The sequence below is a fragment of the Opisthocomus hoazin genome, chromosome 6, assembly GCF_030867145.1.
Source record: "Opisthocomus hoazin isolate bOpiHoa1 chromosome 6, bOpiHoa1.hap1, whole genome shotgun sequence".
Taxonomy (NCBI): Eukaryota; Metazoa; Chordata; class Aves; order Opisthocomiformes; family Opisthocomidae; genus Opisthocomus; species Opisthocomus hoazin.
In genome coordinates this window covers 66121184-66134262 of record NC_134419.1, presented here as the reverse complement: position 1 = coordinate 66134262, position 13079 = coordinate 66121184, and the positions used below count along the sequence as shown (strand labels likewise).

Genomic DNA, 13079 nt, shown 5'->3' with positions numbered 1-13079 from the left:
CTGATGAATTTCTTCATTGGGAAGCTGCACATGGTACACACGGAGGCACGCTGTCTTAGAGGAGCTGAACCTCCTGCGTCAGCTCCAGCACAAGGGCTACCAGCTCCATCTTCTCGGCTACCACAGACAAAAAGGAAGTGAAATTGGCCTCTGCCAGCAAGAAATATGTGATGCCTGCAATGTTCTCTCCTCTGACCTTAATGCTATCAGGCGACTGATTCAACAAAGCAGTCAGCAGATCGCCAGAAAGATCCTTTTCTTAGACGGCAACTGGGACCGCACTGCTGCTCCTCATCCTTTCAGCAAAACACTTTTATATTCCCTGCCAAGCACACGAGCAACCACCTTCATTTCTAGGTTCTTTTCACCTCTCATCTGTTGGCTGTGGAGAGGCTGACTCCCACCTCCATGAGACCAGCCCTCATCGCTGCCTTGTTTACAGCAAGAAAAGGGCTCGTTCTGGAACCAAACACATTAACTAACTCTTCACCCTCCCTCAGCCCGCCCAGTAAAACTCCATTGCAGGATGCATGCAAAACCTAGAGGGCACATTGGCTAGAGAGATATTGAGGCTTCTGCATTTCAGGCTGACCAATACAGCCCTTTTTTGTTGCTGTTTTCCAAGTAGTCTCATCTCAATCTCTCGTTCCTTGTCTAACATCCAGATAAGCTGTTTTGAAGCATGGATTTCCCTTTTCTTCCCAGTTTCTACAGTTGTCTGTACAGGTGTCTCCAAGAACTACGATGACAAAAGCAGAAATAACAACAAGGATCGCAGATCTTTAAGGGCTAGATCTGACTACTGTGCTTTCCAAGGAAGGGCTAAAGATCTAGTGCAAGCACCAAAGCCTGGTACACCCCAACATTCACTCACATCAGCTCCCACGGCAATAGGGGAAGGTATCATTTACTCACCTTAAGCCTGACTTGCTCATAGATAACAATGGGCCTGTTGCTGAAGGTAATGGCATTGCAGAAGCTAGCCTGGCGCTTGACTGCCTTCTGTGTTGTGTCCATGATGATCTGGGATCCCTTCGTGTGGGGATGGAAAAGCAGAGGGCTGATGGACAGAGCTCCACACTGTGGGATGGGGAGACAGTGCTTCTGCTTGTGGTGGCATCGGTGGGAGGAAGCCGAAAATGACCCACCTATGGAATCTGAAAGCAGAATTGGGAAAAAAGGGTTTCAAATCTGCTGTGAGTAATAAGTAAGAAAACTTTGAATGCAAAAAAAAAGCAGGGGTATTTTACAGGGGAACTACAGATCGAAATAAAAGTTAGTCAAATTCCCACTTTGTAAACCACTAAGGGTTCCTACAGCATCTTGAACAATAAAAGGCCACAAGGATACAGAAGGAGCCCATCTGGACAGTCTGGCAGTACAGAGCACGACACGGAGAATGCAGCTTAGCACTGAAATCACAGGCCATTTTGAAGCCACACATCAGCAGAGAAGGCAAGAACTAGTTCCAAAACTGGAGCAAAGCACATGTGAAGTTGCTGTGTTAAAGCTGTCACATTTAGGGAAAATCTTCCACTTCCAGAGGACTCCCACACAGCTTAACCATTTCTCTCACTCCTCCCTTGCAACAACAACTCCATCAATCCTTGCCTCCACGCATCCTATCCAATCTCGCCAAGTGCTAGCTCAGACACACACATTGCTAATTTATACTTAAGCATCACTCAGCAATAACCCACCTGGATTCCTCCACCAACCACCATCCATTCTCCTCTCTCCTCCACTGATGGGAACCTCAGCTGAGATCCCACTTGTCATGAAGGCATTGATCAGCACGCTATGATTACAGTGAGGAAAGCGAAGAGGGAGAAAGGCTACGATGCAAGGAGGAGACTATGCCTTCCTCTAACCAAGGCCCTACACAAAGACTTAATGCACAATCAACATAGTCACGACAGCAGCTTTGTTCATGAATGAATGGATGCGTGAGTTTCTTTTCAACAGGGAGCCTGCAGCAGTTGAAGCACAAAACAGTCATTATACTGAACACAAGTCATCTGCTTCCCTTTCCTTGTGTGCACATACACACTACATTATGCACATATGTTTGGGAGGAGATACTCATAGATTTGGAAACAGAGTATCAACAGAATAAAGGATTATTCCATGATAGACTCAGAGATGCAACAAAAGCAAATATGACCTTAACAACGTGCCAGTTTGCGCTGTAAAGATGCATGACTAAACAGTATGGTTAAAAACTCTATTCCTCAAACATGAAGACTATAGAAACTAATTGCATACATTCTTCACACAAATCAACTGCTGCCAGTTATGTCTTTATACAGTGTCCCTTGAGGCACGCTGCTGGTCTGGGGCAGTGCACACTGCCTCTCCCCACAGCCCAGACTGGGTGGTCAGAAGACAACACAAGCTGCAGCAGCCCCGTAGAAAGAACCTTCTGAGGTTACATCTTAAGACCTGTTTCATTAGAGGCTAACTTCTGCTCCAAAGAACAGGAGGTTCCATCCCTTCCAGTATCACTAGCTTTTTTCCAAACCAGATAGGTTCTCTGTTACCCCTCTGCAACTCTGTTAAGCCCTTGGCTTTAGTGAAACCTGCTGATGAGTTCGTCAGGCTTAATGGTACTTTGCAGATAAGTATTTCCTTTATCACTGCAAACACGATGCTGTTTACCATCTCAAATTCTTATGAGCCAGAGCCAGCAAAATTGGCGAACTTAACCTTGCTCCACTCCACCTCCCCAGGTGGGTCATGCTGGTCTGTAGGGACAAGACCGTTGACAGATGGTCAAAGCAAACCATCCCAGCCTCTCTTTTGGCAGAAATTTTTCAGGCTGCTGAATCTCCCCACTGCTCATCTCTTAGCTGTGTCTCTGTTTCTGCTATATCCCTTTCTCACAGGTAGGCCGACTAAATGCATCTAGTGTAAAAACTTTCATTCCTAACTTTTTCAGCTTCTCTAAAACATACATGAAATCATGGTCATTTCTGAAACAAGACACATAGTGAGGGATATAATCAATCATTAGAGATTATATATATAAAGTCAAAGGCTCCATACAAAAATATGAAAAACACTTTTTCTGGTCATTTCCAGTCTTCTTTTTTTCAATACCTCTCTGACAGTTTCTAGGAGTGCATATATGTGAAAAAGAAGCTGCTACCCGTGAATATACATTCAACTCATGCCATCTTTGCATCCAGATCTGAATTTTGTAGCTAGAACTTTTTGCCAGCAGTCACTCGCCAAAACAAACTTGTGCAGCAAAGGCACACACATTTTAATTAGTTTAATATCTCAATACTCTAATTTTACCACCCCAGGATCAGCTTCCACAGGTGAAAAATGCACGTGGGAAGGAGACCTCCTTTCTGCTCCCAAATGCTCTTACACAGCAATGACTCCTCCATAATGGACATGTTCGGGTAAGGATCAAAAAAGGTCTTAATTTTTAAGAAGTGCAACTATTTAATGATGGGGTTTTGCACCTTACAAAGGCCTGGAGAAGTTACAAAGCAATGGGCCAAACATAAAGGCCTTTGTTCCCTTCTTCAGGGCAGCACGCCCACTCCAAAAGGACAAGACACCAAGCAACTTCAGATGGCAACACAAGCACCTAAGACTGGACTTAAACAAGGAAAGGGACATGTCAGAAACACAAGCTGGTGAGATACATCACTGTCCTCACTTGGCCAGCTAAAAATAAAATAAATCATATGCTTAAAGTTTTTGTTCACACTGGACTGGACCTGGACTCCAGCCTTCTCCCATTCCCTTGTTTAAACTATTACATATTTTGACATCCTCAGCGTTTCCTACCAGCAATACTGGTATTATACAGCTGAGGCCCTTGCAGTAGGTTTCAAATTTTTTTTCTTTATGCAAAAGAATTGAGTGAAACTCACAAACCCAGAGCTTCAGTTGGCAAAATAAGCAAAAGTCCTCCTGATTTCACAGTATCCATGTAAGGCTCCATTAACTGAGAGTCTGTCCCAGACTCTGCCTCTCCACAACCTGACTTATCAGTCACCTACAAAGGCAAAGTGAAGTAACCGCTTGAAATAAAAATTGCAAACATTAGTATTTGAAAGAAGGCTGAAATCTGAGAGCACATTCAAGGGCGCTGCACACTTCTCACTCCACACCGTAACACAACTTCCCCGTGACAAACAGGAGCTGTGACAACACGCCAGGACTACGCACACTGATATCTTGTGACAAAAGTCACAAGAACAAAATCATGCCTGTCTGAAAACAGCCTCTGTGTCAAAGGGCTGCAAATCTAGAGAAGCACCATGGACTCCCGTACAGCTTTCCAGGCTTCACGTTGGGGGTCACAAAGAACAGCATCTGCTTGCTCTTATGGCTTTAAAGATTGGATGGACTCCAGTTTTCAATTCATGCCCCATAATAGATGCAGTTTGAACCATTTCATTCAGTACTGGGTTTGAACCCTGAACACATCTTTCCCCTAATACCATGAGCCCCGCCAAGAGACCAGCAAAAGCGGTAATGTACCACTTGCTCCCATGAGCCACAAGCACAGGGGATGGATCTTCTGAGACCTTTAGTAAGCCATGGTGAAGGCAACGTTACATGAATGGCAGTGTGAAGCACTCTGAACCACTCTGCCTTCAGGTGTCCCACTCCTAAGCGCATCCTTTTCAGAGCCCTGTTTGAAAAAGCCGAATATTGCCCCAAAAGTGGCACACTTCTCCCTCCACGTGCATTAGATGTGTCTGGTCTCCTGGATCTCAAGGCCTGAGCAGCATCCACACGCTATATACAAGGCAGCACTGGATGTTCTCAGCTTAGTAAAATGCATTTCAAAGCCTGTTAGGGGTTTTCACCAGAAGAGTTCATGCTCTGAAAACATTAGGCATAATCTTAAAGGCTTGGGATTTCTTAGATGCTGCAAGAAATGACTGGATTTAATTTTTTTTTTTAAATACATTTTTTCCAGTTGAAAAACTGTCAATAGGTACCTGTCAGAATACTGTCAAAACTTATTTCAGACTCAAAACTAACTGCAAGGTATTTAAGACAGACTTCTTACAGTACGTGAAATAAGTGGCATTCAGAATTGAAAGAAAGAGAAAAGGAGACTTCAAAACAGAGCCCAGGGACTGACGCAGTAGCAAGTGGGAACAACAAATCCCTGTCCACCTGGAGAGGAGGAGGAGAGGAGAGGTCTGGGGTTGGTGGCAGAGGTAACTGTCCTGCAGGTTAGCGACAGCGAGAAGAGTGGACAGGGCAAAACACCACGCTACAAAAGGAGAAAAGGGTTTCAAAATTATTGCATTACCAAAAGAGACAAACAGTGAGTGCTTTATCTGGCAGGTGGCCTTCACTGTATATGCATTTAAAAGGAAGAATTCTGAGGAGGAAGAAAAGGAAACCATGTGCAGGTGTGGGGAACGCAAGGGAAGTCCTGCCCCAGGGACGCATGTGTGGCGCAGCAGGAAAGCCCTAGCCCTGAAGGAGTACCTGCACAGCCTTTCCAAAGCCGGATGGTTACTAGCAGCACGGCGAGAAAAAAACAACTATGAGGTGAATGCTCATAAGCCTTACTGCTTTTTGAGGTGTTCCCATGCTTTGGGGAATTATGACAGTGAAATACAGATCCTTCACATTTGCTAATAAAGCTCAAAAGGAGAAAATCACAATGAACTGATTGTGGTAGACTTTGCAGATGGATTCTTAAAAGCACACTTCAAGAAACAGTTTACTAAAAATAAATATTAGCTTAACACCAGTGGAAACTGAAAAGGGGTTGCAAACCTTGTTTTCTCACATGCAGCCTGACCGAGGGCATGTGCACAGCAGAGAGGGAACTGTAAGTTAGTGCAAATGAAAAACAAGGGCTTCTTCACTGTCTTTAAAAACATGTTTGCTGTTCTTGAAGGAATAAGTAATCCCATATCTCCAGTCTATATCCAGCTCTCCCTGTGCCTTTTACGATGACAACAACCCCATCAGATTGCTGTCACCACAGTGAACTCTTCATCTTGGCATTAGAAGATGACCAGTAAACAAAGCTTTGGTCTTCCACAAAGACAGACTATAGCTTTGTAGGTGCTGGCACATTGAACGACAGAAATGCAAAGGGTTAATTTTGCAGCATTAAATCCAGAACACCTGAAATTATGGAGCATCTTGTGTTAAACTTGAGTGAATTAGGGACATCTCTACAAGGTGGATCTGAGCCAGCAGGTCAGATCTAGCATTCGCATCCAAGACTCCAAAACAAGTCAAAGCCAAAATGTAACTTATTTTCCTCTGTGCTATTTTAGCAGTGACAAGATGTATCAAGAGAGTAGTTGGCACACAGTGTAAGATTTTCCATTTAAATTGCAAACTACCAGACAAGAGGCAGGTGCAGCCACACCACATGCACATGAAAGGAGAGAATACCAATACCAGTCAGGGTGGGGCTTGGAGTTGTGCTTTATTTTTTTTTAGACTTAAAAGCAAAGCTGTGTTTAAAGTAACAGATCTGAAAGACAACAAAGGTGGTTTTAAAGACATCTATGAGAAGGGCCTGCAGTATAAAAAGTGGACAATAAGAGCCGGAGTTGATCGCAGGATGATCTTTCAGACCTGACTGATTGGCGATAGGGAGCAGTCATTTTGTGAAGAGCCTTCAAAGTGAAGCAGCCGATTTCTAATTTCATAGAGAGAAATCAAACTAGTGAAAGAGATGCAAAAAGTGACAGTAACGACAGGGCAGGAAAACAGGTAAAATGAGAAATTTCGAATAAATACAAGTGTAGCCAGACTTTGTCGATTCCAGAAGAGAGAAGACTGAAAGGAAAGGGAAAAGGCTGTGCCCTGAAGATGAGACAGATGCAGGAGGAATCTGCAAGACTCAGGACACCGATGTGTTTGAGCGGATTTAGGAGGATGAGCTGAAACGGAGCCTGTCATTTCCTCTGCCTCTCTGCTCTGCTGAGATCTCTGTTTGCCCTCCATCACGTGCACTGCAGTAGCTGCTCATGCGGAGCCCATAACCTCTGTAGGAGTGCCAGGCAATTATCCGGGTGTGGGGCTTTTTCAGCAACGTCAGCTGAACCCATCGACTTACAAGTCCCTAGTTACAACTCACATCTGAGGCTTTACGAAGGCTTGCTTGAAGACAATGCTGAGGCTATGAGCATTAGTAAGAGTCAGGAGGGTGGCATTTTTCATAAAGGTTGAAAAAAGAAGGTAAAAGAGCTGAGGAGCAACAGGAGAATAAGAGCTCTGCTTCAGTTATATTAACCCTGAGTTGTCTGTAATATTTTATTAAAAAAGCAAAAAAACCCAGACCAAAAATTTAGGTTGGCCAAAGGAGACTGAAGTACTACGAAGGAGAGGTGAATCTGTTAATTGACTGTAGGAAGGATATGACTGAACTAATATTTGTGGTTGAAATTACATAGAGAGAGATGAGAAGATCCTCCTGGGCAGAACCTAGCGAAGCCTCTGCCAGATGTGGGAAGGAAGATGAGGAAGACCCTTGAAACACAGGAGAGGGAAGAACAGGACAGCAGGGCAGGACTGAGCTGGGGAGGCAAACCCTCACGCACACCATCTCCAGCAGGGACAATCCAGCTGATGGCTCTGCAAGCACTTAAAAATTCCAAGCACCACAAAGGTGGCTGATTATGCCCTTTATTTTTGTGAAGAAAAGACAATATTAGTAGAGAGGTGTGAATCTATAAGTATTTCTACATGCACATAAGGCTGTCTAGAACAAACCCCTTCCCCTTATAAAATAATTTTTAAATCTGACATCTTCTGTAATGATGCTGTGTAATCGTTACCATCTCCTGGTCCCTAACTAGGCAGTTTGCTCAGCATCTCTCACAGTCACTTGCAGCAATTCAGTCACTGAGGTGGCACGCCACAGAGGATAGCCGCGAGACTGCCAGCACTGCTCCGCTGCCATCAGGTGCAGCCCACCTTCTGCAGCCTCCCTCCTCACCCTCTTCCTGTGCAAATCCCCCCAAGCCCCTAGGGACCTTAAGTCCACTAAGCACATAAGAACAGCAAGAACATAAGTAAGCAGCCATATGCTCCCGTCTGCCATGTAAAGAGAGAGGGGGTGAGGAGCCCCTCGGAGAGATGCTGGGCAGCAGCAGGATGGATTGCCTTGGGATCTGCATCCCCCAGGGTTCAGACAGGTCAATGGAAAGGAGATCGAGATCCCTCCACCAGCAGCAGCTGCTTCTCACCACACTACCTTCTAGCAGCTCCTCTGATCCACAGCAGGAGTGGCTTGCATAGGCCATGTAATTATTTATTTTTGAGAGCAGCAAGGCACTTCTGATCTTATTCTCTTTGCATCTTGGTATTTCTTTATTATTATTACTACTTACTATCCTAAGTTAAATGTTGTGAGTAGGAAATTAGAAGATCAAAGTAAAAAATGGTGCTTTGGAAGCATCCAAGATCTCTTTCTTCATTTAGAGCTTTTTTGTTCTGCTGTGATCAGGTCAGGTCAGGTCTGTCAGCAGTCTAATGAGAGATGTAAAAATGTATCTATGTCTTCTAACAGAAGAAAGCAAGATTAAGTCCAGTTCAGTTTCAGATTTAGGGATGTTTTAAGAATTCTGTTTATCCTTCTCTTGCGGATGTGCAGTTTGAGAATCTTCTCCTTTGCTAATATCTGATGCTTCAGGAGGAGGAGGAACAACTTGTCCAGGGTGATGGCTGATCTGCCTGTGCTGCAGATGGTGGGACAAAGGGAAGAAAAAAAACCCCAAAACTTTCCACCCTACCTCCTGTTGATAATCCTTATCTTCTCAAAGATAAGCAGGCACACTGTTGGCCATAAGATAATGCATATTTTACAAAATAAGTTCTTTTTGCTCCTCTGACCCATTAATGACTCTGAGTGCATTAATGAACCAGTTATCTGCCCTAGCTCCTTTTCCAGGAACTGTCCACCTGGGACAATCCAGTGAACTCTCCCACCTACTGCAATTCCAGTTACTTGTTTTCTTAGTGTAGATCAGAACTATGCACAGAACTTTTTACACCTACACGAACATTACAGCATTTCTCCTAATTTATAATCATGTAAACTGAGCCTAAACAGCTATCGCAGACATTTAATTAAGAGCGGTGCTGCTGCCATTAGGGCCAACAGCACCTCCGCCCCTCTCTCTAAGCTCATACGAGAGCATAGAGAGGGCAAGTTCAGCTTCTGCCCTCACCCACGTCCTGCTGCCAGGAAGTCAAAGGGCGGCTCCACACGTGCTCTCCCCAGACCCCCCATCCTCTTGCCCCGGCCAGAGGCAGATGCCTGGGCTCCACAGGTCCCAAGGTACAGTACAGGTACAAACCTTGCATCGGTTTTCAGCCAAAGCCCCAACCCTCGCGAGTCAAGTGTTTCCACCGTAGCGCTAACCGCACGCTGCTTTTTCCCTTCCCCTCATGCAACACTGGGCACAGCCACGATGAACAGCTAAACTGCTGCCCCAGGGACAGCCATGTTTCAGTCTGCAGCCCACAGTCAGCAGAGCAGCCGCTCTCAGAGGGTTCATGACAGTTCACGCTGCAGAAAAGTAGCTACGTAAAAGCAGAGCCCAACTGCAAGTATTTTATGGCCACGTAGTATTTCCATGCACTACAAATCAATGTAAAAGATGTTTTCTTCAAGGGGCCTCGTATAGACTGTGTTTTTAAAATGCATTCCCTCTGCTAAATATAAATCAGTAAGAGTTTTTGTTCTTCCAAAAGATTAACTAGCCTCAGTATTTTGGGATCTAATTCTGGAATACTTGTAGATGTGCCAGCATTCTCTTCCAATTTAAATACAGTTTAATGGAAAGTCTATCCTGGGCACATTTTCCATGTACGGCGTAATAGCTTGGAAGTCTGAATATTGAGAGTTCACCAGAAACAGAATTAACGTGTCGAGGTTAAACTTTAGATATCTATTGGGATGAGGAGGAAGGTGGGAGCAATGGAGAGCAGGGAAAAAGCAAACGTAAGAGTGGAAGAGACAAGCAAACGGACCTGTAGAGCCAAAATCCAAGAGATGGTCGAAAATGGCTACCTACAACGTCATGTAACAAAAACACAAGTTCAAGAAACTATTGTTCTGAACTCAAGCCCTTGAGTTAGCTTTGAATCATACCTGTGCAAAATAAAGATTTTCCTCTGGACTCAAGATGCTGAATTGGGCCCACAGAAGGATAGCTCATTATATTGTACATATGCAGTGTGAGTAAAGTAGGGTGCTGTACTCTTTGGCATTTTGCTGCTTGAATTTATGGTAAATGTCATGTGTGTGTGCCCTTGCTTTAATCTTCTGGATAGGTCAGGATATATATCCCAGAGCCTGTTCTTCTGCTTCTCCTCTTACCCAGCTGGACAGTGTAGATTATGTTTATCATTCATTACCACATACCATGAAGTTTTAAGCCATAATGACATTTCTAAAGAAGCTCAGGAAGCAGTTTTTCTTCTATCATACATGACATTTACACTTGGAGTGTGCCTTTTTTCCCAATATAAACTACCCATTTAGAGTCACTTCGAGGGTACTGAAAATTGGTTCATTTCATGTGTACTCTTGTTTAAAAACATAGTGCTGCAGTCATAGTTGTTTTACACTCTTATTCCTGAAGCTCCCTGCTGCTGTTCTTTGCAGGGTCTCTCGAGAGCGTGCCTGCCAGAAGCAGCTCCTTACCCTATCTGTATCTAAAGCTTAACAAGCCATTCTGAGATATTGTGGTTATTTTTCTGGAGCCAAAGCAGTGCTTTGCCCAAAGACTCCCACTCCCTCCTTTCGGTGGTTTAAGTGCACCTCTCCACTAACGTCTGCCTGCACGCATGTGTGAAACAGCCTGTCTCCAAACCCAAGAGCCAGCGTTTCCCCTCCCACGGAGCAGCCAGCAGACATCCCAAGGTGACAGCATGGATGAAGGACAATGTCCAGCTACAGAGGCTTCCTGTGACAAAGACCTTCCACCCCTCAGCAGAGACACCAAGAATTTCCAGATTGCCATGGCTGCAGGGTTTATGCCATTGTGAAATGGAATATGAAATTTCTTTGCACGCAAAGAAGAAAAGCACCTGAAATTCTAGTCCTGCTACACACTGACTAGACCCAAGAGACATTGATTCCAGTGACTCTTTTCCTGACTATGTTTGGCAGCAAATAAATCCTTAAAGTATGGGGTTATTAGAGCTAGTAACTTATCAGGCAGGTGAAAATTTACTATTGCCCTGACTATTTTGCCACATTTAACATCCTCTTAAATGCAGGATTATAGGACCCATGTACATCCTTAAATTCCTCCTCCACCATTTCCCTGTTCAAATCCTTTCCTCTCTCTCATCTCTCCCTCTGCCCATTTCTCCTTGAGGAAAAATCACAGAACACGTGACCTTTCCCTCTGCATGCTTTATCATCCCTTCCTCTCCAAAACATCTTCCTCCTCCTCCTCCCTTGTCACAAGTATTAAAGTTTCTCAGCCACTTCCCTCTTTCAAGTCTTCCCCCTCCTTCACTGGCCTCACCTTATCCATCACATTTCTCCCACTTAGGTTTACTTTTTTTTCTTTTTTTTTTTCTTTAAATCTCTTGCATTCTCCTGGTTTGTTCTCCTAATGACAGACATGCTTCATATCTATCTTCTCATCAAAAAACAAAAAAAACACACCACCCCTCGTGAAACTTCACAGGTTGTAGTGATTAGCTGAGGCTCCCCCATCTCACAAAGTTATAATCAGCTAGATTTATTCTGGTAGCACTCACTGGTTAATCTGTAATGTATTCCTGCAAAGTAACTTGCACTGGGTACTAAGGTTACCGAGGTTGCCATCAAAACGGCATTTTCTCAGGTGCATTGCTGGGTTAAAGCCCAGGAGCTCCTCGCCTGACTCCCACCGTGGGGCTGTTCAGCTTCCAGCCTCCTGGGCAGAGCTGGCGCGAGGGCACAGAAGTGAAGCTGCCAACCCCACACAGGACACCAGCCCTGCTCTCCAGCAACTGCTTACTACACAAACAGAAATTATAACCAAGAAGTTTTGTCCAGACCAGAGAGGTCTCCAGTAGCACTAGAAGTGTTAACAACTACACAATTAAATATTTGGGGGGAGGGGGGGGGGGGGGGAAGGGGGCAAATAATTTAAGTACTGCTGAGGCAAAATCAAAAGAAAGGGCAACGTTTCTCCCTTTACGCAAGAATTTGGCCATCCACGCATGCATTCCTTCATTAATCTGCACTTTCTGTACCACAGTCACAAGTGGAATCTAAATTATTGACTTTCTCGCTCTCATCTGGCTCTGCAGCACATCGCTTGCACCATTTTAAACACCCTTTACCAGTAATAAAACCTGTTTCTTTAGCAAACCAGCATCTGAACCTGGCCCACTGAATTAAAACATCACATTTCAACAGCCAGTCAGGGCATAAAGTTACAGTTTATTTTAACAAAGATAAACAGCATCCCTGGTGCTTATTCCAAAGAAAAAGCGTGGATACTATTCCATCATCCTCCACAGCAATTCCCATGCCAGACCCACAAAGTTCTTACTTAATGTTTTCCTATAAATATCTGCTGGAGTAGTCCATACAGCAACTTGCTTTCCTCAGCATCTGCTGCAACAGGTCAGCCAGTAAAACGACAAGGGTGTCAAATCCTTCTTGTCTGAGGACAAAAGCAGATAGAGATGTTTTGTTTCTTTAAAAGTGATCATATCTGCTAGCCACCCCCTCATGCTGAATCTCACAAAGATAGAAAGAAGAGATGGGTCTTGCCCCGAACTGTTTACAGTCTGCATATAAGAAAAAAAAAACAGCAAATAAATGGGGGTAAGAGGAAGCTAACTTTGTAAGTAATAGTACATTTTATCTGAATTTCAGTTGATTTGAACGAGTCTGTCAGGACATGTGCTGTTCAATACGCACAGCCGATGCGATTCTTTGCACCAGCGCACAGAGGAAGGTGACACCACACCTCTTCTGTCACAGTAACAGCACATGAAAGAGCTCCAGTCCTCTCTGATTTGCACAGACAAAAGTACACTCAGACTAGAAGCTCAATGCCCTTTCATTATAAGCCCTCACAGATCTCCCATAAACTTTCATCATTATT

At 44.3% G+C, this 13079-nt stretch overlaps 1 protein-coding gene across 4 annotated transcripts in view; it reads right to left on the bottom strand.

Annotated features, from left to right (window-relative positions):
- The window catches only part of NEURL1 (neuralized E3 ubiquitin protein ligase 1), a 168207-nt gene that overhangs the window by 74114 nt on the left and 81014 nt on the right, over positions 1-13079 (bottom strand). For all 4 annotated transcript variants that reach the window (XM_075423675.1, XM_075423674.1, XM_075423677.1 and 1 more), the window contains exon 2: positions 916-1157. In XM_075423675.1, coding sequence (XP_075279790.1) covers positions 916-1157 — 242 coding nt within the window. The remainder of the gene's footprint in view (positions 1-915; positions 1158-13079) is intronic.